General features: G+C 31.1%; 1 protein-coding gene across 2 annotated transcripts; it reads right to left on the bottom strand.

Annotated features, from left to right (window-relative positions):
• Positions 1 to 112: 112 nt before the first annotated feature.
• LOC134696736 (sodium- and chloride-dependent glycine transporter 1-like) lies at positions 113 to 17,716 on the bottom strand. 2 transcript variants are annotated; one of them, XM_063558662.1, is made up of 15 exons: positions 17,608 to 17,716; positions 16,523 to 16,727; positions 14,016 to 14,147; positions 12,922 to 13,162; positions 12,369 to 12,501; positions 10,800 to 10,934; positions 9,533 to 9,636; positions 8,910 to 9,034; positions 7,828 to 7,940; positions 5,022 to 5,153; positions 4,550 to 4,649; positions 4,158 to 4,258; positions 3,087 to 3,257; positions 1,735 to 1,900; positions 113 to 1,441 (listed from the first exon to the last, which is right to left on the bottom strand). In XM_063558662.1, exons 2-15 carry the CDS (start codon positions 16,713 to 16,715, stop codon positions 1,419 to 1,421), a joined length of 1,869 nt encoding a protein of 622 aa, XP_063414732.1. In that variant the 5' UTR covers positions 16,716 to 16,727; positions 17,608 to 17,716; the 3' UTR covers positions 113 to 1,418. The 2 variants fall into 2 exon arrangements, with proteins under 2 accessions (XP_063414732.1, XP_063414733.1); XM_063558663.1 differs by lacking the exon at positions 17,608 to 17,716 and adding an exon at positions 17,301 to 17,356.
• Positions 17,717 to 23,420: the final 5,704 nt, after the last annotated feature.

Here is a 23,420-nt window from a genome sequence, read left to right as displayed (position 1 = left end):
CATTGAGTGTGACTGTATATTGCCAAGTAAAATACTATTTGTATAACTAATAAATATTAAAGTCTAAGAGAGTGTATTGCCTTGTTACAATAGAATTATACATAAAAATACATATCAAATATATTTTATTGACAGAAACATTGATATTTAATGAATATAAGTTTCTTAATTACAATGATTGTTTGTTTCACATAACTTAAAGTTGAATATTATTTTAAACACAATTAATAAGATGCAAGACATATTTGAAAAATAGGTAGTTTGGATTTCTATATAATACCTGCATTGGTTGTCATCTCATAGAGATAATATTTTTGAAAGAACCAAAAATAGCTTAAAATACAGTGACAAGAAAGGACATGTTGAGACGAGCCTTATTATACACAATAGTTTACCATAGTATGTGTTTATATAAAAAAAAAGTAAAAATATTTCCTAGTAGCTTGCATAAGCTTCATATTCCACTCGCAAATAAATGTTGAGAATATTTAAGCATGTCAGTTTTCTAAAATCTTGACATATATATATATACAATTTGAAGGTTTTAAAGTTAAAAACTTGCACATACCTATCAATGATCATAATGCAAATCGTACATGATTTGGTAATGCTATAAATTCAGACTAATCACGGCGATTGGTACACCTTCCTCCTTGAAATATGAGTGTTGTGAAAAGACTATTGCACCTAGAAGTACAAAGTTTGTCATCAAAATCGTTCAGAAATTTAACAATTGAAAGACCAACAACTAAAAAGTAGAAAAATATACATATAATTGATATACAATTCGTTCATATATTACAGGAATGATTGATAAAAATTACATAAATCACAAAGTATTTATTATCAGCCTTGACCATACTTAAAAACCTCTTATGATTTAAACAGTTGAAATGTAATGCTAGTAAATGGTTGTCATGATAAAATAGAATTGTTAAAACGGGTCATTATTTCACATAATTGATTCATCTATTGCTATATATTTGTTTGGTGTACTAGTATAATATTAAGAAGGTGGACTTGACATTTCTGATTGCTTTTTTGAATACTTCCCGGCTTTTTTTCAACGACCTTGACCTCCCATGATGGTCTTGTACGGTCGTTAATTATTTCAATGATATTGTAATTTAGTATTATGATTCAATACAAACCCTTTTCTTGCTTGAGATTTTACTAACTTGACAGAATTTCCTTTTGACTGTTTGTTGAAGTAAAATGAGATTTGGAAAAGATATGAAACTAAATGTCATACTGTTATAACAATAGAAAAATAAGTCAAAAATATACAATGGTACATTTACTTCATTCATTCATGGGAACACCAATTTAAAATTAAATATCGTTTAATCCATCAACATATTTATTTTCATAACCTTGCTACATCTCCTTTGGAATGTCCACGTATTTCTTATTATATTCTATAACGGTGTGCCATTCATTTCTAAAATAGAGACAAGAAACATGTTGATATTAATACAAAAAAGTGAGGCTTGCTTTACACTTTATTGCATGTAATTTAACAAAAACACTTTGAAAAAACAACAAAAAAAACCAATGATTAGAGTCATGATTTAAAGTTCTATTATTAATTTTTGTCAAACACTAGTTTTATATCTTATCAATTGATCAGCTATATCTAAATTCTCAAATTCTACGTTTAAGTATCAACAAGCTAAAATTTACTGATACACATTTATTCAACATTTTTTGTGAGGTATTTGAATATATAATTACCTATTTTTTGTTTATGTTGTAATAAGGCTACTTCACAATCTACGGGATAGCCGTTCATGTTAGAACATGTGGATTCATCATATGACAATGACTGCACATATCTTTCTCTATCCTCTTCCTTACTTGGGCCCCAGTTTTTTGCAGGTACTGTCAATTTCTTGACTCTCTAAAAAAACATAATTTTGATTAAGAATTTCTCTTAAAAGAGCGACGAAAGATACCAGAGGGACAGCCAAACTCATAAATCGAAAATAAACTGACAAAGCCATGGCTAAAAATGAAGAAGACAAACAGACAAACAATATAGTACATATGACACAACAATGAAAATTAAAGAATAAACGACACGAACCCCACCAAAAACTAGGGGTTATCTCAGGTGCTCCGGATGGGTTAGCAGACCCGTCGTGTTGCTTATGTTATAACAAATCCGGTTAATAGTATAATTCGGTAGGTCATATTCATGGAAGTGAGATTGTCTTTACGATGTAAGGATCCGATATCATTTGTGAAACGGTTATTCCATAACGGTCAACCAACTCGTGATGGAGTCCGTAAAATTTACGAAGAGATGATTTCAACTTTCACCATTTTGGAACTCTTGCTTTAATAGCTTACTTGTGAGCAACAACCCTCTATCAAAAAAATCATGATAGGAAATGCAAGTATCTATTTGGAAATATATACACCGTATGCAGGTGCTGCTGGTATGTTGCTACTTAGAAATGGAAAGTTTACGATTGGAAAGATGAAAACATCTATTTTGTCGTAATGTTTTGTTTTCAATCGACCCTCATTGTCAATTTCTAGATGTAAGTCAAGAAAGGAGGCCGACTTAACTGTATCTGTTGTATCCTTTATCTCTGGTTAAATGTGATAGATGCATTTGACAAAGTCACAAAAATTTTGAATTATTTAGTGAAAGAACATCATCTATATAACGAAAGTAGAGTTAAAGGATATTGCTAACTTCTTATCTTTCTTCCTAAGATTAAATTAGATTTTAAATTATGAATATCTGCGCGTTTAAGATACAATATACATAAGTTGTGATTTTTCTGGTTTTTTTTATTCGTTTGTTTTTAACAAATACAGATGTAAGTAATAAATAATATACTGTACACTTGGATAGCTTAAATAGCTATTGGTTAACTTTTAAACAACCAGTATGTTTAACTAAAGTGGAAGCTGTCTAACTGACATTTACATAAGCCGTATGATTTCAACTTTTGCCTCGCAATCTCAAAAAGAAAATAACAAATCGATAACTAAATAGCAATCTCTTTACAATAATATAATGACACAATTATTTACTATTGTATAAATGTTTTAGTGTGTTTTAAAAAGCTTACCTCAACTATTGTATCCCCATCAGTGTTAATGATTTGAATAATCATCATAAGAGGAATTGGGACAAGTGCCAAAAGTCCTAATATCCATCCCAACACTATCGCCCAAGTCGGATAACTTTTTCCGTCATAAGTCACTGGACCCAATGTTATTATACTAAACAGCCATATTCCCTATATGATAATAAAAAAATGAATATCAAATACAGCTTTATATACCCATATAGGTTAAAACTGGATGATATAAAAAAAAAAAATGTGTCAACAGGTTTTTTATAAATGCATTTTGGATTTTCGGGTCCTCAATGCTCGTAAACTTTATTAAGCCTTTGAACCTTTTGACGGGAGCATCACTGATGAGCCTTATGTAGAATCGTGTTTGGTTTCCAAATTATCAGCTTTTTATTTTTGATGATTTTCTTCCTAATGATGTTTAGATGATACCAATCTATTAAAAAGTGTTGATATATGACAAACCTAGAAATAATACGACGGGTGCCGTATACGGTGCAGGAATGCTTACCCTTCCGGACCACCTGATTATATCTCCCGGTTTTTAGAGGCGTTCGTGTTGTTTTTTATTCATTGTTTATAACTGTTGGTGTAAATGTCCCCTTGGTTTTGCGAGTCTTTGTTTACTCCTTGGTTTTGATTGTTATTGTCTTTGATATATAAAAAGGAAATAAAAGTAAGTTCAAAACAAACATATTTATATGAATGATTAAAAAAAAATAACTCAATGTAGATGTCTTAAGCATTGGAAATTCGAAGCCTTCATTCCAATCCCTTCTAGAAGAACTTGGTAGATTTCACCTATCACAGTCTACAAATTTAACCAAAAGAATGACATTCTAGTTATTGACCGTCTTGACTACATTCACTTCTAGGTGTTTTGAATTAATATGTCTTGGGCGTGGTATAATATATGAATGATCATTCTTATTTGAAATGTGTTTAATTTTTTTTTAAATTAAGTGTGGTAGTAAATATTAATTTTAAGAAATGACCTTGTTGTCAATGTCTAAAAAGTTTTTTTAATCGAACAACAAATAATGAAAGAAACTCTCAACTTACAAAAATAACAGCTGGTGTTACATATCTCCACATATAATGCCAGATTATATGTGGCTTATATCCAATCATCAATTCAATGTCTTTGAAAAACCTTTCTGTTCCTAAATTGATATGAAGAAACATTTCAATTAAAGTAATTTATTTCTCCTTTTTTTTAATGTTAGCACTTTAAAGCGGATGTCATTCATTAATAATTTGGTATTACATTAATGATTTATTACTTATTAATTTCTGAATATTTAAGATTCACAATTTTGATTATTAACATTAAAGTAATAAATAAAAAAGTAATCACATACTTTTTTTTCAATTTCAGATACTTCTTTAGTTATAAAGAAAATGTTACCACTGAATGTTTTCAGCCGATATATAAATAAATCATGTACGCTAACCATAAATCCATGCAATTACAACACATTCTAAAAGTGAAATCATCATCAGAGAGAAGCTTGCACAATACCAGTCCATAATCTGTAGAACATATATTCCTCCCTGGAATAAATAAACATACGATAATTCAGCAGTTCTCAGACCCACAAAAGATTGTTAATTTTAACGAAAACTATTCCAGTCAACATGATACATGACAACAGTTTTAAGAAACAATTAAAATTTATATAGGTAACCACTATGCTCCCCTCCATGTCATCTTGATCCGCATGTACATGTATAAGTCTTTGATTGAGTTTGGAACAATCAAAACCGAAGTAAAAGATGAATTTTGATGTTTTGTATGGTTCTTATAACAACTGAAAAAACAGTTACACAGACTTTCCGTACAGGTTTTTCCTTAGCCAGAAATATGCTAAAATATGTTTTGATACTCATTTGCATTAGGGCAGTTTCTATCCGGTGTCAACTTACCTGTGTAATACATGGTAATCCAAGAAGAAACTCAACGAAACACCCAACTGCAGCCAGAAGTACTCGCTTACTTCTGAGTAAACTTGGATATTCATCAATAAATGAACTTATGCCAGTCTCAAACATTCCGAACTAAAAGTAGAAATAAATGACCACTGTTAGAAAACAGAAGTAACAAATATCTAACATTATGCAGAGGATCAGTTTGATATAAATTTAACCAGAAAAAATATATAAACTGTTTAAGTCGAATGCTTAATTCTACAGATAAAAAGGAAAGAATATAATGCTAAAGCTCTGAATAAGTTTTAAATCTTGATATATACAAGATATATACATATACATATATAAATGAATGATTGGATTATGGCAGTAAAATATAATAAAAAAAAGACTGTTACTGGAGGGTGGTGGTACAAGTTCCTGAAAACTAGGCTTAATGTTTGTCCATTACATTATTGATGTATGTTACACAGAATTGTTTTGGTACTAGATTACAACCGAGAGAAAAAACGAGAGAAAAAAGTTTATTTATCTAAAGATAAAAGAGGAATATAAAATAGACAGGACAAGTTTCATAGTATAGTTCTTTAAACAGAAAAAGTGTATTGCAAACCACATTCTGTATAACATTGACCAAAGAATGATATGATTCTTTGGTGAGTTGATGACAGTATAGAAAAATGTATGAAATAACATCAAGATTCTGAATCTACTATGTGTATTATGTAAGGACTGGAAAATTGTTTGTATTAAAAGCAAATAGTTCAATAATTGTCCGAATGACGTTGATAAATGAAAGAGACAAATTCTAGTGTCTAAATTTTCAATTTTCCAGACCTTTATTTTTAGTAGATATTTATTTGTTCATTTTAATACCTCATCACAACAATTAAAAAACCTTTTGGGACGTTGTTGCCTGTCGTCAGTCAACGTACCATAGATGAGTCAGCTTCACCTGTCTTTGAAGAATTAAGAACATGATCAACATTATTCCGGATTTATATCCTCATAACAATTAAGAAGAAAACATTTCAACATATAGGTTTCTAAGGTTTAATCTGCGTTTAAAAAAGATAAAATTAAAAATTAAAAAATTAAATTAAAATAATGAAAAAGAGAAAAATGAAAAATGTCGTATTTCTATTTTAAACCTTTTTACCCAATTTAAATATTAAGCAATTATGAGGATTTTTCTTTTTACTTATTTCGATTTTTCACCATACAATGACAAATCTGCAAATTTATAAATGCTTTTAAAACATTAACTATTCGAAGATGGTTATTAAAAAGAACTCTGGTGTTATTAGATAAACAGTGGTTATTTCTTTTACTGATACTTTCTTAAAATCTCAACGGCAGACAAAATTGTGCTTTTGCGAGAATTTTCAAACTGGCTCAAAAAAATAAAGTTATTCGTTTATAAATACAGTTATTCAAATGTCCATCAAAAACGAAAATATTTTCAGGTCAGATTTTTATTGATCTTAGCGCCGACCTTGTATGATTTTTCAATGTATGGATAAGCATACGAAGCGATGAGGGATTTAAATCATTGACAATTCTCGGTAGTATTAAAGATAAGAATAAATGCATTTTTCAACATATGCATACAATAACGTGCATATTGGACAGGATCACATGTATGAGGGTTACAAGCACATTGTTATTTTCCAATTGCAAAAGCAGGTTCAGCTAGCTAAATATGAACAATATCATGAAAAATTATGTTTAATTTATTCAGAACTCTTTTTAGATTTCCACTTTCTTAATTCATGTGTAAACGTATTGATAGTAATTTGTCGTGATGGAAAATTGAAAGCATGTATGACAGTCGAAACATCTGATTATTTTGTTCATAAAAATATAAGATTTACCGCAATGAAAAGGTTTTCTTTTTAGGCTCTTTTCATACATGCAAATCTGGATTAATAATTCATCCTTTTAAACAATAATAGTGTGAGGACACAAGCGACAGCCAATGCTAATAAAAACGGAAGATTATCAGCGCTTGCCAACTCATGTTTTTTGCACACCCTTACCCAATAAAAGTACCTTTGCGCAATTTTTGGCATGTATTTAACGTGACCCGATCAATAATTTTTCGTTTGTTGAATCATATAAAAACCAACAGTATATTTCCTTGTAATTGGAGAACAGATTTGCCAAATAATCTATTGTTGAGTTAGAAAATCCATAGCATTTCGAACAATTCAAGAGGGGGGATAGGACCTTTATCAGGACTCCGGGATCGGGTATTTTTAAGCTCGGGATTTCGGGATTGACCCTTTCGTGATCCGGGAATCTTTTTTTTCGGATTTCGGGACGTCGGGATTTACTTTATTTAAATTCGGGACCTCGGGATTTCGTTTTTTTAAGTCCGGGATTTCGGGATCAGGACCCCTCCTACCCCCTCCCATTCAAATGATTCATAAATATCATTATATCAATGCTATTTCATGTCAGAGAAGTGGTGATTACTGGACTGCTTAGCATTTCTATTAAACAATGTCAAAATTACATTTTGGGGGACGCAACTCCAAAATGCACATATTGGTTTATTATTTTACATGTTGGAAACACTTTTGTAACTTATAGCAATTTAATGATTTCATTATTTAAAGCATATGAAAAATTTGACTTTCTCAAAAGAATCTGAATTTGTAGCATGGAAATAACACCAAAGATATTTTTTTATGTTATATAAATTAAAGATTCATACAATATTCATCAATATTCCCCGCATTTCTATCGTATATGATTTGGGAATTTAGGATTTATCGTGAGATTAAAATGCAAATCTTACCTGGCTATCAAGTCCGATGGTGAATAACATAAGAAAGAATAAAACTGCCCAGAGTGGCGAGAAAGGTAGTTTAGCAACAGCCTCAGGATAAGCAACAAATGCAAGACCAGGACCTAAAAAACAATAACAAAAAATTAAAGAATAACTATAAAATGATAATGTTAAAAAGATGTTAATGTACACAATTTAACTAAAAAGATCTTGACCCTAAAGTATGGGAAAGCCTTGTTGTGGATGGTATAATTGAAGGTTATTCGAGAAAGTTAACATTCATGTCAAATACGATATTGTAAATAACATTAATGCAAATAATTCTTTATGATTTTGGTGCGTTCGAAGTAATTTTCTATATTCGACGTCGACAAAAAAGCCTAAAACAAATAAAATGAAAGCCATGGTTGAACTTATATTTCGGGAGCTCAAATACAAGAATGTATCTAAATACTTAGATAAAACCAACGGTGGTCAACTTATTCTAGGATGTTGGAACTTTGATACCTTTTCAATTTTTAAATTTATCAACGGACATCTTTGAAAAGATGTATTGTATAAATCGTGTGAAGATACTTTGACTACGATATAAAATAGAAGATTGCCAATCAGACAACTCTCCACAAGAAACCAAAATAACACAGAAATTAACAACTATAGGTCACTGTACGGCCTTCAACAATGAGCAACGCCCATACCGCATAGTCAGCTATAAAAGGTCCCGAATTGACAATGTAAAACAATTCAAACGAGAAAACTCAATATGGCAAGTGATTCATGCATTGCGGGAGTCTCTGTCTACGCATTCGGTTTCGCTGATTTTTGGCCAGTCATGCGATTCCCTCCGTTTTGTTTCTTATAAATAGTTTAGTGACCAGAGTTTCATAAATATATATATACTACCATCAACTAGGCTATTACATAATAATATGAATGGGATTTTATCATGGTAAAAGGGCCTTAATTATTTAGTGCGGTATTTTTTTTTTTGTAAGAGAACATTTTTTGCATATAACCCAAAATACTCTTAAAAACAAATATACAGAAATTAATCTGGATAGTATTGAAAATGTTAAATATATATTTAATACCTTGTTTAACAACTTCGTCTACAGTTGTACCCGCGGTATGTGCCATAAATCCCAAAACAGAGAAAATCACAAATCCTGCAAATATGCTAGTACCACAATTGATAATGGGAACTATCATAGCGTCTCTGAAAACATATAGAAATGAAATACAAAATATATTAGGCTCACATATACAAACTATGGGATCTAAAGCTGATGAAATCAAATGCTATCAATGAAACAGATTTTGGATGTTTTTTTTTATTTAGGTGAACTAATTGTTACAACAACAATATGTGAGTATCCAATAAGGGTTTTCAATGCACCATAGGAATATGAATTATAGTGCAAATATATGGAATTAATTTTGAATGGTCATGACAAACATTGTCTTACGAAAAAACAAACAAAATGTTGCAGCATGTTTTGCTGTACGATTAAAATTTAAATATAACATACCATAGGTTATATGTAAATAAATCATCATTATAAGACTTAATGTGTAAATGACCGTAAAGGTCGTTTGGAATTTTTATCTTGAACAAAAAGAAAAAAAATAGTTTGAGGCGTGACAAAAACTATGTGATGCTTAATTGATTTGAATACTTGACCGACATCCTATATATATACCCATTGATGTTTACCTGTACGCATTATTATGGAAATTATTGTAACTGGCCATCGTAATCAGACCACCCCATGCCATTCCAACAGAGTAAAATATTTGTAAGGCAGCATCTCCCCATACCTTATAATATAAAACAAAATAATCAAAATTAGTTTATGTGGACAGTTCTGTTACTAGTATACGTAATATTTTGTAATGCATTTGGTTGCATAATAAATCTAACATTCACGCTATACTACTGATCACACAAAACAAAATCAAAAGCCATGTAGAAATCAACATACAACAAACATAGACAAATGTTTTACAGTGTGTAGAACATAACACATCTCCATCAGGATATACCTAGGCAAATACTATACAAACAATACCAATTGTAGTATGCATACAAAACAAAAATAACGCTCAATTTTCAAACAATTTATGTTTTTTTAATGTTTGTTTGGCTTCTGCAAAATTTTCACAACTTCACAACTTGAAACTCAAGGTTTTAAAGCTTCCTTGAAAGAAAGAAGTAATTGGCTTGTTTGGAAATCATTAAGGGAAACGAAAACCATTTAATATGGTATCAAATTTGAAATACATACTTCATATTAAGGTGCTGCCGGAATGTGGCAACATACAAATGGCAAGTTAACAATTAGGAAGCTGAATTATCTCTTTTGTAGTAACATTTTGTTCTCAACCGACCTTAATTGATGTTATTCACGATATGATTCAGACTGAACTGTATCTTTTGTATCCTTCATTTTCTTTTCGATGGCACTGATGAGTTCAACAATATGTTATCAATCGAGAAATCAATCATCTTAGTAGCTTAAATTTCAGGGATTTTTTTTTTAAATTCGATGTATTCCTCCTTCAGACAAGATAGTTTTATGTATGTTGCCCAAAAAGCAGGACCAACTCTTTTAATTTGTCTTTTAGTTAAGAATGAGGAATACATGCACTTGTGAAGGGTGAAGAAAAGGCCAATGTTCTAAAACTATTGCAAGATGAAAGAAGCTCAGAAATGTTCAATGTCAGTACAATCATCAGGAGGTTAAGAGAACAGTACACAAATATTCTTAGGCCAGCTGTAACTTTGGGAGATGTAACCTTAGCTATGTTAAAACATACCTTTTATTTACAACTTAAGTTAGCATTCCATTGTATTTTTCACATTGGGCTTAATAAAAGTAAAAAACAATATTCTAAGGAAGACAGGCCACGTTATGAAATCGCAAACCTCTCATTTAAAATAATTAAACTGTTGTTGCTACATGTAACACATGAAAACTTACTTGATAATCTGCTAATTTCTCCCATCTAGGAATAATGTAGAACTTGATACCTTCTAAAGCTCCCGGTAGCTGTATGCCTCTAATTAATAACGCTATTAGAACAAGATATGGAAAAGGAGCAGCAAAATGCATCACCTGTTTAAAAAATAAAAAAAGAACTTATCAACTTCATTTTCAAGTATAAATAATGTTAAAGCGTGATACATCTTTATCAGAACATCCATATCTATTCAAAGAGACTTGTTGGAAGATAATTTTACTAATCAGAACATAGTGTTTTGTAAGGTTTTGAAGACATTTACATATTTTGGTGTGTCTCTTCAATCTACAAGCAAGTAAATATTTTATGAAAGGCACACTTAGAAATTTTATATCATTGTCAACATATTTAACACATATTATCACTTAGAACTATGAATATTTAAGTCTTCATAATGAAGCGCTACAAAGATAAAAATACCAAAAAAGTTAATACAAATAAATAAGATCTATTATAATCTCATAAAAAGACGACAAAGGACTTTCCTTTTCTTTTCGCTCAAAATAAAAGAAGGAAAAGATATGTATGAGTTGGGAGTCATCAAGCATCTAAAAATAAACTGGGAAATGATAAATCCTCCAAAGTAACTGAACTTTAATTGCTGCCCTTTTTTTTTGACAGTTGCAATGACGTCTTCATGAATGGAATAAAAGGCTAATTTTCAAGAGTAAGGCTATGCATTGAGAAAAATGTATGACTTCACAGCAGGAACAACATAGTAAGTTAACATCGACATTAGCAGTTTCCTTAGCTAACAATATATAACCGAGACTAATGCTATAGTGTTATCAACAAATTAAATATAAAACTGTGTGAATCAGTCTAGGAAAGTTTATCAATCATTTTCTTTTCTGAAAAGAATGTTGTTGTTTTTTCTCGGAAATTCGGAATAACATTCCTTTTTACTTTCTTTGAATTATCCCGAAAGTATGAAATTGAACACATCTGTGCGTTTGTTGACAATATCATACCAAGCAACTATGCAACAAAAAATATTTCTCTTGATGCTATATTGAATTTATTTTTAGAAAGACTCATATATCTTGTAGTATTTATGAAAACAACACGACTATCATTTTTCCTACCATCTCCTATCTTATACTACTGACATGATTGTGGTCTTACTAACATAGTGGTGTTTTATGACATTATGATCAAGATACTACAAAGCACCTTTCTGATGCATCATTCCTGTCAATTGATGTTCAGATACAATTGGAAACATAACAGATTACTTGACAGTTGGCGAAAAAATAATTTAAGCTGTCAAAACAATGATAATCTACTACATATGTATTGTTCCACGAGGGAAAGAAATGTACCTCACTGAAAATTGATGAAGTCATACATAATAATGTAGATTTTATTAATCTATATGGAAAAGTTAATAATTTGTATATTTTTCACATTGTCGTTAAGAACTTTTATATGTAAATTTGTTTATGCGGAAGAACATTATCATTCTCTCCATATGCAAACTAAAAGGAGATCAATAAACTTTTCATTCGTAAAATAAATTTATTTCTCACCTTTCCAAGAACTTTTACACCCTTGAACAGGCATAAGAACACACATAACCATGCTAGAGACAAACAAATAAAGAGCTGCCATCTTAAATGTCCACTGTCTTCAATACCATCAGTAATACCAAGTACGTGATTCCTATAAAACATGTAATTTACACATGAGTTATTACCTAAATAGCTAATAGTTGTATCTTAAAATTGATAAGTATTAAAATTTGGTTCGTGTTGTTCAGTCTTTAGTTTTCTTTATTGGTTAGTGTGTTGGTCTTTTTCTTCTTCAAAGCGTTGTCAGACATATTAATTTGAATATCCCTTTGCTATTTTTCTTCTCCATTTTAGAAAGTCTTATTAGACATGTGGAAAATTGGATTTTTAAAAAATGAAAAAAGTAATCGATTAAAACAAATAAATTTGCTATGAAATGAAGATAGGTTGAAACTTTCTCCAGGGAATATTGTAATTTAAGTCTGTCTTGAATAATAAAAAAAAACCCTTATAGATCTGTTTAAAGAAGACAAGAAAATTTATTGTGTCTTTTAAAAACAGATAAACTTACTCCCAGAACTGTTCACTGGCTGTCATTTTTGTATGATTGGCACTCGTTATATTCAATGATGTGATATTTAATACTTCTTCAAGCCCATCAACACATCTTTCATCGTTCCAGGAATTGTGACAATGACTCCATGGTAGTACATTTTTAAATGACATGAATAAATAATAAATCGTCCAGGCAACTATTACATTATAATAGATACAAACAATTGCTGAAACTACAACCATACCCATTCCAACACCTGTTTAAATTACAAAACAAAACGCTTTTATTAAAATATAAATGAAAATGCATTGAATTAAATTCTTAACAAAAAGTGAAAGATACAATGGTTAACATATAACAAATGATTAAAAGATTCATTCAGTTACATATCCTATTTAACACCTTTCTTTTGCACAACGTTATACTTTCGTCGTCACTATGCTCACATGCCTTACATTTGTCAAAATGTGACAACATAAAAAAAATTGTCACACGTTTAAATTTTTTAAAATCAAAAAAATGTTTGGGTCCTCAATGCTCTTCAACTTTGTAGTTGTTTTTGGCTTTCTAACTAATTTGATCTGAGCGTCACTGATGATTCTCGTGAAGACGAAGCGAGTGTCTGACGTATCAAATTATAAGCCTGGTACCTTTGATAACTATTGCCATCGTCTTACTTGTCACAATTGTTTGGAATTTTCGGCTTTTAAAGTTCTTTAACTTCTTACTTTACTTGGCCTTCTAACTATTCGATTTGAGCCCAACAAGTGATTCGGATGTAGATCAATCGCGAGCTTTGGAACTTAATAAAAAGCCTAGTATTTTTTATGTGTTTTCACAGTAAAACAAAATTGTAACGTGCATATTACTAAATGGCGCTAAACTTGGCTGTATCAAGAAACGATATATAAACACACCATCTGCCTCGTAAAATCAAAGTCATATACAAATGCATTTGTTATGGCCATGACATTGCAAGACGTAATTTGATATCGATTTGTGTCAGAGTAGACTTGTCTCTAGTGAGTAAATTGATTGTAGGTGGTTCCAAAAGATTGATAAAATGTTCAGAAAACATTTGTTTTAAGAACACTATATTATTATCCTACCTTTGAACAATGGACAGAATCGCCATACAGTAACAGGACTCAGACTAGAAAACTGCCCAATGGATACTTCCAAAAAGAAAAGGGGGAATCCACAAAGAAGTAGAAATATGATATATGGAATGAAAAATGCACCTGAAAAATAATAATAATACAAGTATTTAGTATAAAGATTTAAAAATATACATATTTCAGTAACTGTGAATACTATCAAATCGTACTTTCGTGTTAATTTGACCTGCTGATACAACTTGTGATGTGTTTTAGTTATGTAATGTTTAAAATTGAGAAAGGAAATGGTGAATATGTCAAAGCGACGACAACCCGACCATAGAGCAGACAACATTTACTTATTTAGCGTTTTATTTCTCCTCTCTATTTTTAATATATACCAGCTATGATAAGTGTTCAGTATGATTATAAATTTTCACTTCTGTTCTCGTTTGAACCTGCATCATAGATCATACCGTTGATTTTCCTGTTTGAATCGTTTTACAATTGTTAATTTGAGACCCTTTATAGCTTGCTGTTCGGTGTGAGCAAAGGCTCTGTGTTGAAGACCTTACTTGGACTTATTGCAGTTTACTTTTACAAATTGTGACTTGGAAGGAGAGTTTCTTGTTGGCACTCATACCACATCTTATATCAACAACAAAATTATTTATTTAAAAAAATATATTTCCGTATTCCATTACTGTACACCTTACAACAAAATTATTTTCATTTAAATGTGTACATTATTCTATAAGCGGTATGTTGTTCAAGGTTATGGTTGTCTTTCCGATTGTATAACACCTCACCCCTTATAATATTGATTTTATATTTACATTGTGCCATAGATCAAATTTATTCGTTCAGTGTATTTTAACTTGTTTGTGTAAATATTTTCTTTTGATTGAGTTAATCGATTTCAATCGATACTTTTTAGTGGGTTTTTCTAAGTTGTTATGTTACATTAATATTTTAGGTGAGGGTATATGTTGGTTTTCCTGTTTGAATGGTAGTTTTTGTGGCCGTTTCTAGCTTGCTGTTCTGTGTGAGCCAACGCTCCGTGTTGAATGCCGTACTTAGACCTATAAGGGTTTTCTTTTACAAATTTTGACTATGATGGAGAGTTGTCTGCCTTTTGAGTGAGTTAATTGGCACTCATATTACATCATCTTATATCTTTATTCTTATTTTATCTATATTTTAGTACATATCAGACTCGCACAGCTTTACGGCAAAAAATGTTGAGAATATAACGTTTTAACGTTGTCGGCATCCTCTACTGTATGTGACACTTATCAAGGTAGAAAACATAAATTTAGGGCACATATGTGTATGTTGAGATCAACAAAGGCATATACAAAAACTCTTGCAAGAGAGTGGAACAGTTAAATTTCGTTCAAAACGAACCATACAATTTTCCTTCTCACAATATTGTAGTAAACTGTGATTTATGTTCATTGTCTTGAAGATGCAATGCTATTTGCATTTAATCTATTTCTTTGAACTTATTTAATCATTATATTCATCAAAAGTCTAGTCTTTTCTTGTCGTTTATGATGAATGAGAATACATCTAGCTTCTTACACAGGAAAATTAACCATGTGCGTTTTCTGGCGTGAAAAATCATAAGCGAAGTAAGTTTTACAAACATTTGGTTGATGCTGGACATTTCCTCCCTGAGGATATTACAGGCTTAGTAGCTAATAGTTTTGTTGGCCATTTTGTGGAAATTTAATAAAAGTGTTCTAATCTTAAACTATTCGAAACATTTAGGATGTTATGACACCTGCATAAATGACAGTAATCCAAATAATTATGACGTCTTGAAAGGCTTTTATATTTGTTTTATTTTGCAGCGTCGATATAGGGTGGCAAAGCAGAAAAGTATAATAGCCTTTCAAGACGTCGCTGTAAGGCATCAAAGCAAAACAATTATTCGGACTAAAATGACACCAGTTGTATTTGGAATAACTTTTCGAATTCGAGGTTTTCATTTCTCCTAAATTTTGAACTTGTTTTGTACTATTTTGATTCTAATACAACTGATGAATTTCATGCTTGTCTAGCGTAACAAATTTTGAGTCTGGTATCGTTGATAGTTTTTTTTCATAACCCCAAAATCGACCATCAGATGCCTGATGACTTTATATAAATTTTAATGGGAACGACAAATTAAACACACTATATTTCATTCATTACTTCAATGTCGATTGATTTAGCATTTTTTTTTATCACTCGCAAAGTAAAAGGATTATCCAACAGTTCATATTAGTCGAATGTTGACTCAATGCAATAAACAAAAGCGACTGCCTATATATATATAAATGTATATTACATGTGAGTTGTCTTTCCTATTTCATCTCTTCATTACACAAATAATTGTTGATACCGTTTAAATTTTTGCGTTTCTTGTATTCGACTTATTTGATGATGAATATTATTATTTACAAATAATATCAGATACATAATCGTTGTGAATAAGGCAATGTATTACTGGATGATTTTGTTTAATCACTAACCTCCTCCACTTTTATAACATAGATACGGGAATCTCCAGATATTTCCTAATCCCACTGCATATCCGATGCAAGTCAGGAGAAAATCCATTCTTCCTTGCCAACCATCACGAGCTTTTGTTTGAGGCACAGGTGGTTGTTCCATCTTTTCAATGATTACAGAATCGGTATCTTTAAAACTGTCATTACTTGACATTTTAGTTTTAATCTACAAAAGGAGACACAGCAGTTTGATAATTTTTCTAACAAAAGTTGCTTTTTTTAGCAAATGCTAAAATCTAAATGATACTTTCTCTTATGTACTTATATACCAGCATCTGAATGGCCCTTTGAAATATACTTATACATACTTATGAGAAACCAGCTTTATCTAGAATATTCAGGTACATTAGATACAGTTCAAGTGCCGCTACTTAAGATATTGCCATCAATGATCAACACAATTGGGATTTACCTGGCCGCATTACTTACCCTAATTGTATTAAAGATATTTGCATTACATTTGGATTATTTGAGTGCGTACTTGCATAAAACATAAGTTTGTATGTTTGTTAGCTGCACTATCAATACTGTGTACCTATTTAAAATACGAAACCATATTGGCCAACATAGGTTTTACAATAATCCTTTTGTGACTTTTAAAAAAGTAGTAAACGAAATTAGTTTTTACTCGATAGTAGACCTAGCAAATAGGCAAACTAAATTAAATTACTCTTTCTACACATTAGAATAAGGTTTTTTTTAATGAATGTATAAACTTGTTAAAAATAATTTTATATACCTTCTTCAATGCATATTATGTCGACCACATACTTGTTGAATACATATCCTCAATTATTAGAGGAATGCAATTTGTTCAATCTGATAATTGTATATCTATCATTGCAATTTTAAAGTTGAAAACTACCGCGAAAGTGTTATACAGGCTTAACACTGTAAATCAAATGTTTACGATGTTGCTCAAACGAGTGAATCAAATTTACAAATCAAATTTCAATCATTGGAAAGAAAAGATTTACGATCCATAAAGTAAGTAAAATCAAAAACAGAGTTACTTAATTTAGGTATTTTTGTATAAGCTCACTTACTACTTTTCAAGCTAAAATCCTTATCACTAAAGTTTACAAGTAAGACAATAATTCATACATAACTACATTGTGTAGTGCTTTATTTTTTGTTTGACATGTTTGGTGTAATGCCAATTGCGCATGCAGTGGCGATGTTTGTTATTCTTCATAATTAAGTGCATTGACTTTCTTATCTTTTATATTGGTGTCACACCAGGCTATTGATAGTACTGTTCCTATCACTTCCACATTCCCTTTGACCATGAACTACGATTACCGGAAAAAAGTTATATAGCAAAAATACCGAACTTAAATGAAAATACAAATCGGAAAGTACCATATCAAATGTTAAAATCAAAAGCTCAAAAACGAATGGAATACAACTGTCATCAAACATATTTTACATGATAACGACTGCAGATTTTACTTTGGCTATAAAAATGGTCTGTTTATCATACAGTAATACAATACAATAACAAAATACTTTCTTAATTCTCATCTGCAACACTGAACCCTGGCGTGTTAAGAATTATTGTTTGAAGAATATAGTGTACATAGTACAACGTAATATGAATGACGACGTACTTCCCTAACTGGTCTCCTTCTGAGATCATATTGCGCATGCGCTATTGCATTACATTTTTTTTTTATATTTACATGCAACTGTTTTGCTAGAATACCACAAAATGATTAGACAATTATGAAATAACAATCCTAGTATTCAAATTATTCAAAAAGAGTATATAAGTATACGCAACTCTATGATAATTTCAAATAACCTAATTCACATTTATTGATACATTTTAACTAAGTGATTATTTTCAAAATTATATTGAATTAAGAATACATTAGGTTAAAATTCCCTTTTGGAGTGCTACTTTGCTGACCTCAGACGGTTTTGGAATTTCTGTTTCCGACTTTCTCAATTTTTTAAAAATTGCTCGTTAATTCAAAGTTATTTAAACAATAAACGAAAAGAAGATTATAGCACAAAGCTTACTTTGTAACAAAATACACCCTCTTGCGCTAAAAAGGGGAACATATTATTTTATTTTTATATTTCCCTTTCCTTGTTTTTGTTTAAATCAATTTTCAATATATCGACGTTCATTTTATAAAGAAAATCTATAGAAAAGGACAACTATTTTAGCCATAGCATCCTTAAATTGGCAACATTATATTACAATTTTTTTACAAGAATTCATGAAACGATGACATAAGTGAGATAAAAAGTGGGGGGCACTTTAACAGTTGTCTGGAAGAAATAATACATTCTTAACATTGGTATAAGGTGCACCATACCTCTACTTTTATACGACGCGATTACTTCACATTGTTATAAGGTCCACCATACCTCTACTTTTATACGACGCGATTACTTAACATTGGTATAAGGTGCACCATACCTCTACTTTTATACGACGCGATTACTTAACATTGGTATAAGGTGCACCATACCTCTACATTTATACGACGCGATTACTTGACATTGGTATAAGGTGCACGATACCTCTACTTTTATACGACGCGATTCCTTAACATTGGTATAAGGTGCACTATACCTCCACTTTTATACGACGCGATTACTTAACATTGGTATAAGTTGCACCATACCTCTACTTTTATACGACGCGATTACTTAACATTGGTATAAGGTGCACCATACCTCTACTTTTATACGACGCGATTACTTAACATTGGTATAAGGTACACCATACCTCTACATTTATACGACGCGATTACTTAACATTGGTATAAGGTGCACCATACCTCCATCATTATACGACGCGATTCCTTAACATTGGTATAAGGTGCACCATACCTCCACTTTTATACGACGCGATTACTTAACATTGGTATAAGATGCACCATACCTCCACTTTTATACGACGCGATTATTTAACATTGGTATAAGGTGCACCATACCTCTACTTTTATACGACGCGATACATATACATTGGTATAAGGTGCACCATACCTCTACTTTAATACGACGCGATTACTTAACATTGGTATAAGGTGCACCATACCTCTACTTTTATACGACGCGATTACTTAACATTGGTATACGGTGCACCATACCTCTACTTTTATACGACGCGATTACTTAACATTGGTATAAGGTGCACCATACCTCTCCTTTTATACGACGCAATTTCTTAACATTGTTATAAGGTGACCATACCTCTACTTTTATACGACGCGATTACTTAACATTGGTATAAGGTGCACCATACCTCTACTTTTATACGACGCGATAACTTAACATTCCTTTGGTTATTCCTGTCCTACAAATAGAACCAAAATGTTTAATATTACAGTGTGTAGACTAAGACAAACACAACAGTAGTTTTCCAATGTTTACTACTCTTCTATTCAATTAAAATATACAAACAAACAAAAATATTTCTGGGGGCATTGCACAAGCGTAGTATAGAGAAAGACTCATTGCATAAGAGTTGCCAAATGAACTTAATAAAATATTCAGGATGTGGGACATGATTCGAGAGTAAATAGACATAGGCAGAACTCTATGTACCTTATCACAGTTACCCTAGATCTGTACTTGTCTGTTAACATACAACATGAGGAGGTAACCAGTAATTCCTACAGTGCAAAGAAAGTATCAACTGCTTACTATATACAAATAGGAACATGTTCACATCATAGAGGTAGGTGTATTTATGTTCACATCATAGAGGAACATGTTCACATCATAGAGGTAGGTGTAATGTATAGTATGCACGCCAGGTCTTGAAGGGATTGTCCACGTGAGCCATGTAACAAAAGGCCGAGGAAACCATTGTTCTAATGCAATTTTTTATGTAACATTTTTTTTTTCATTTTCATTGGCTAAAAGTTACCGTCAAATCCACAGTTGACCAGTCGTAACTTTAGGTGGATCCGCCATTTTAAATTCATAAATCAACAAATGTTCAATTAAGAATAAAACAACAGCTACCTAAAATAAACGCCGGTTTGATGTGATTTTATCCAAATTTGAATAGTAGAAGTAACAAAGTAACCCTCAGTTTGTAAGTTTTCATTTGTATATGTTTTTCTATGACGTCTTTGCGCCAAAATCATTCATAAAAATTCGCGGAATTTTATTTTATTTGAAATTCATACATTTTCAAGCCCTAACGTGTTATTTCTTTTTGTTATGCATTAGAATCGGAATAAATTTGTCTCTGCTCCGCGTCGCCAGTAAAACGCCTCAACCACAGAACTGTTATTCCTTAAATCTACGAAGCACTGTATACTAGACAAGTTAACTTGTCGAATATAAATGCATGAAGAAAAGACTGATAGACATGACTACTATTCATCGTACCCCAGCTACCCATTGCCTATGCTTTTTGCCTCCATTTATCAAATGGGGATGTACCCGGTTTAGTTTTAATTGTTTTTTTCACTATTTACACTCAAATTCCTCGATTTTTTTATAGTGACGGTTAGTTAATTTTTTTTGTATAACTTTGAAATTGTATTCAGTTTCACGTGGACGATAAATTTCGTCTAATTTATAAAGGATAATAGTGTTTGAATTAATAATGGAGAACTGGAGCAGTTCTTGTCGGGTTGTTAACTATATAAGTTTAGATTCTATGCAATCAACCCTTAAAAAACTGCCTCCATCTTTCAAAAAGATTGCTTTTCTTATTTCTTATCTATTTAAGGAATGACTGTAATATTTTTTCTGTCTAGGAAGAAATAACATAAACAATTTGTTGCACACTGAATAACGCGCGTAGCGGATTATTTAACAGTGTGCACCACATTTTTTATGTTTTTTCGAATAGAAAGAAAAAAGTATTACAGTCACTAGTAATACATTTTGTAAAAGTCAACATGTTTATGCTATTTACCATATGTTTTGCTTAAAGGTATTGCGTATGAGTTTTGCAATATTTATAGGAGCCAAATCTGGTTGAATATTAACGTCCTTCTTGTGTGACAATAACCACGACTTTCATTTTTCACATCATGAATTTAATTCATATGAGGTAATTTACAAAATTTAGTGCTGGTATCTATGATAAGTTTATTAGTAATAACATTAAAGCAGCACCATAAATCTTTAAACTCTAGTGTTTGTTTTTCTATTTTTTTTTTATTGACGACCATCTTTTATTCGGCTAAGTGTATGTAACTGAAAAAATATTATTTTACAAACCAAGACTTTTTGCTTTTATAATATAGATACACCATTTGTCAAAAAGCAACCTTTATTTGACAGTTTATTAACGTTAATAACCACAATACACCTTCATCTGTCATGGATGATATAAAGTGACACCGCTACACAAATGTCGGTAAGCATAAGACGACAAAAGAACATCTTGGTTACATATGCAATGATGCTGATTAGTACACAGGTACCGAATGACTTTGCAGCGGTAGAGCTGCTGATGAGACGATGTGCTGTCGATAACAAGGTCAATGTTATTAATAGTACACAGTGGTAATTAAACAGACAGCTAATGATTATTTAGATTGCATCGATAATGTTAATAAGAACATTCATAATAGAACATGTAATGAAACATACAGATAATAATTATTTGAATTATATTTTAAATAAGGCTATCTAATACACCTTATTGCGATATGGAAATCTGCGCCGGTTGACCCGAGAATCTGGTTCCCTTGAACTATTGACGTCATTCAACAATAATTTTTCTATTGTGGCGTCAGATATCTTGTGGTAGGACGTGAAATTTTTACGGGAATCTGTTTGATGTCTAGTAATGGTGGACAAATATCGATAAGGTGTATAAGGTATAAAGAAACGTTTTTAACATATAAATGATTATATTTCCATTCAAAGCCAATCGTCACCTTCGCGTAAATAAAAGCATTTCAACATTCAGCATTTACATCAAATTGAAAGGAATTTGCTATGAAATACCTTAACTCTAAATGTAATAACCCACAAATGATATGGGAGACCCTTTTATACATAAGTTGGTTGATTTTGACTTTTTAAAATATTGTATTTCCTACAAGTACGGAGACTTTCATTTTCACATATTAAATTTATCTATATAGAGAAGCAACAGTTACACTATGAATATGCTTTTCTAGTATTAAATTCTTTAATAGGATTTCCCGATTATAACGTTAAGTGAATACGGACGGTATTAAACCGGTGGCTCTCTTAATAAAAATTAAGGTCGCTATCTATATCAATTAAATTTTGAAATGATAAAGTTGCTTCAGTTTCAATTCCCTCAAGCAAAGTTGACTTTCATTGGATTTGATATCATTCTAGGCTCTTTTTTGTCATTTAGCTCTTCAACTGTAACTGTTTTTATACATCATTGGTTATTATATATTCGAATTTGAGAGTTCCTGTAAAAGGTATATATCCAGAATAAGCTTCCAACGCATGACATTTTTTTTATGTTTTCATGTTATAAACGTCTTATTTTGACTAAGTTGATTGTAGCTAAATATCTGTTCATATATGGTCATAGGTATGGTACGTACGTCAGAATAGACGACGTCTATCAGGTCGATATACCTATTCCTGCTTTTATTTGGAGTTCATTCTATTTCTTCCTGATCTAATACGAAATGTGAATATCGGAAAACAAGTAGAACAATACTGCAAGTACGCAGAGATATAGTTTTGGAAAGATTTAAAGTGCTAGCTTTGGAATGATTAAAAGTGCTAGCTTTGATTTTGATTATCTGTTTAAATGTTTGTCAGTAATGTAATTGTACAGAAATAATAGCATAAAGCAGAAGAAAATATCTTTGTTTTTTAATGTTTATTAGCATGTGACATTCTACATCAATATATATATATAAATATATTTATTTCTAAC

Source organism: Mytilus trossulus, chromosome 14 (genome assembly GCF_036588685.1).
Source record: "Mytilus trossulus isolate FHL-02 chromosome 14, PNRI_Mtr1.1.1.hap1, whole genome shotgun sequence".
Classification (NCBI taxonomy): Eukaryota; Metazoa; Mollusca; class Bivalvia; order Mytilida; family Mytilidae; genus Mytilus; species Mytilus trossulus.
Note: the sequence above shows the minus strand (reverse complement) of the source record. Positions and strands in the feature narration are given on the sequence as shown.

Coding starts and splice junctions, on each gene's coding strand:
- LOC134696736 (XM_063558662.1), bottom strand. CDS start 16,715: ATGTCAAGTAATGACAGTTTTAAAGATACCGATTCTGTAATCATTGAA. Junction 10,935..12,368: donor GTGTAAAAGTTCTTGGAAAG/GTGAGAAATAAA, acceptor TTTTTTAAACAG/GTGATGCATTTTGCTGCTCC. Junction 4,259..4,549: donor TGTAATTGCATGGATTTATG/GTTAGCGTACAT, acceptor ATATCAATTTAG/GAACAGAAAGGTTTTTCAAA.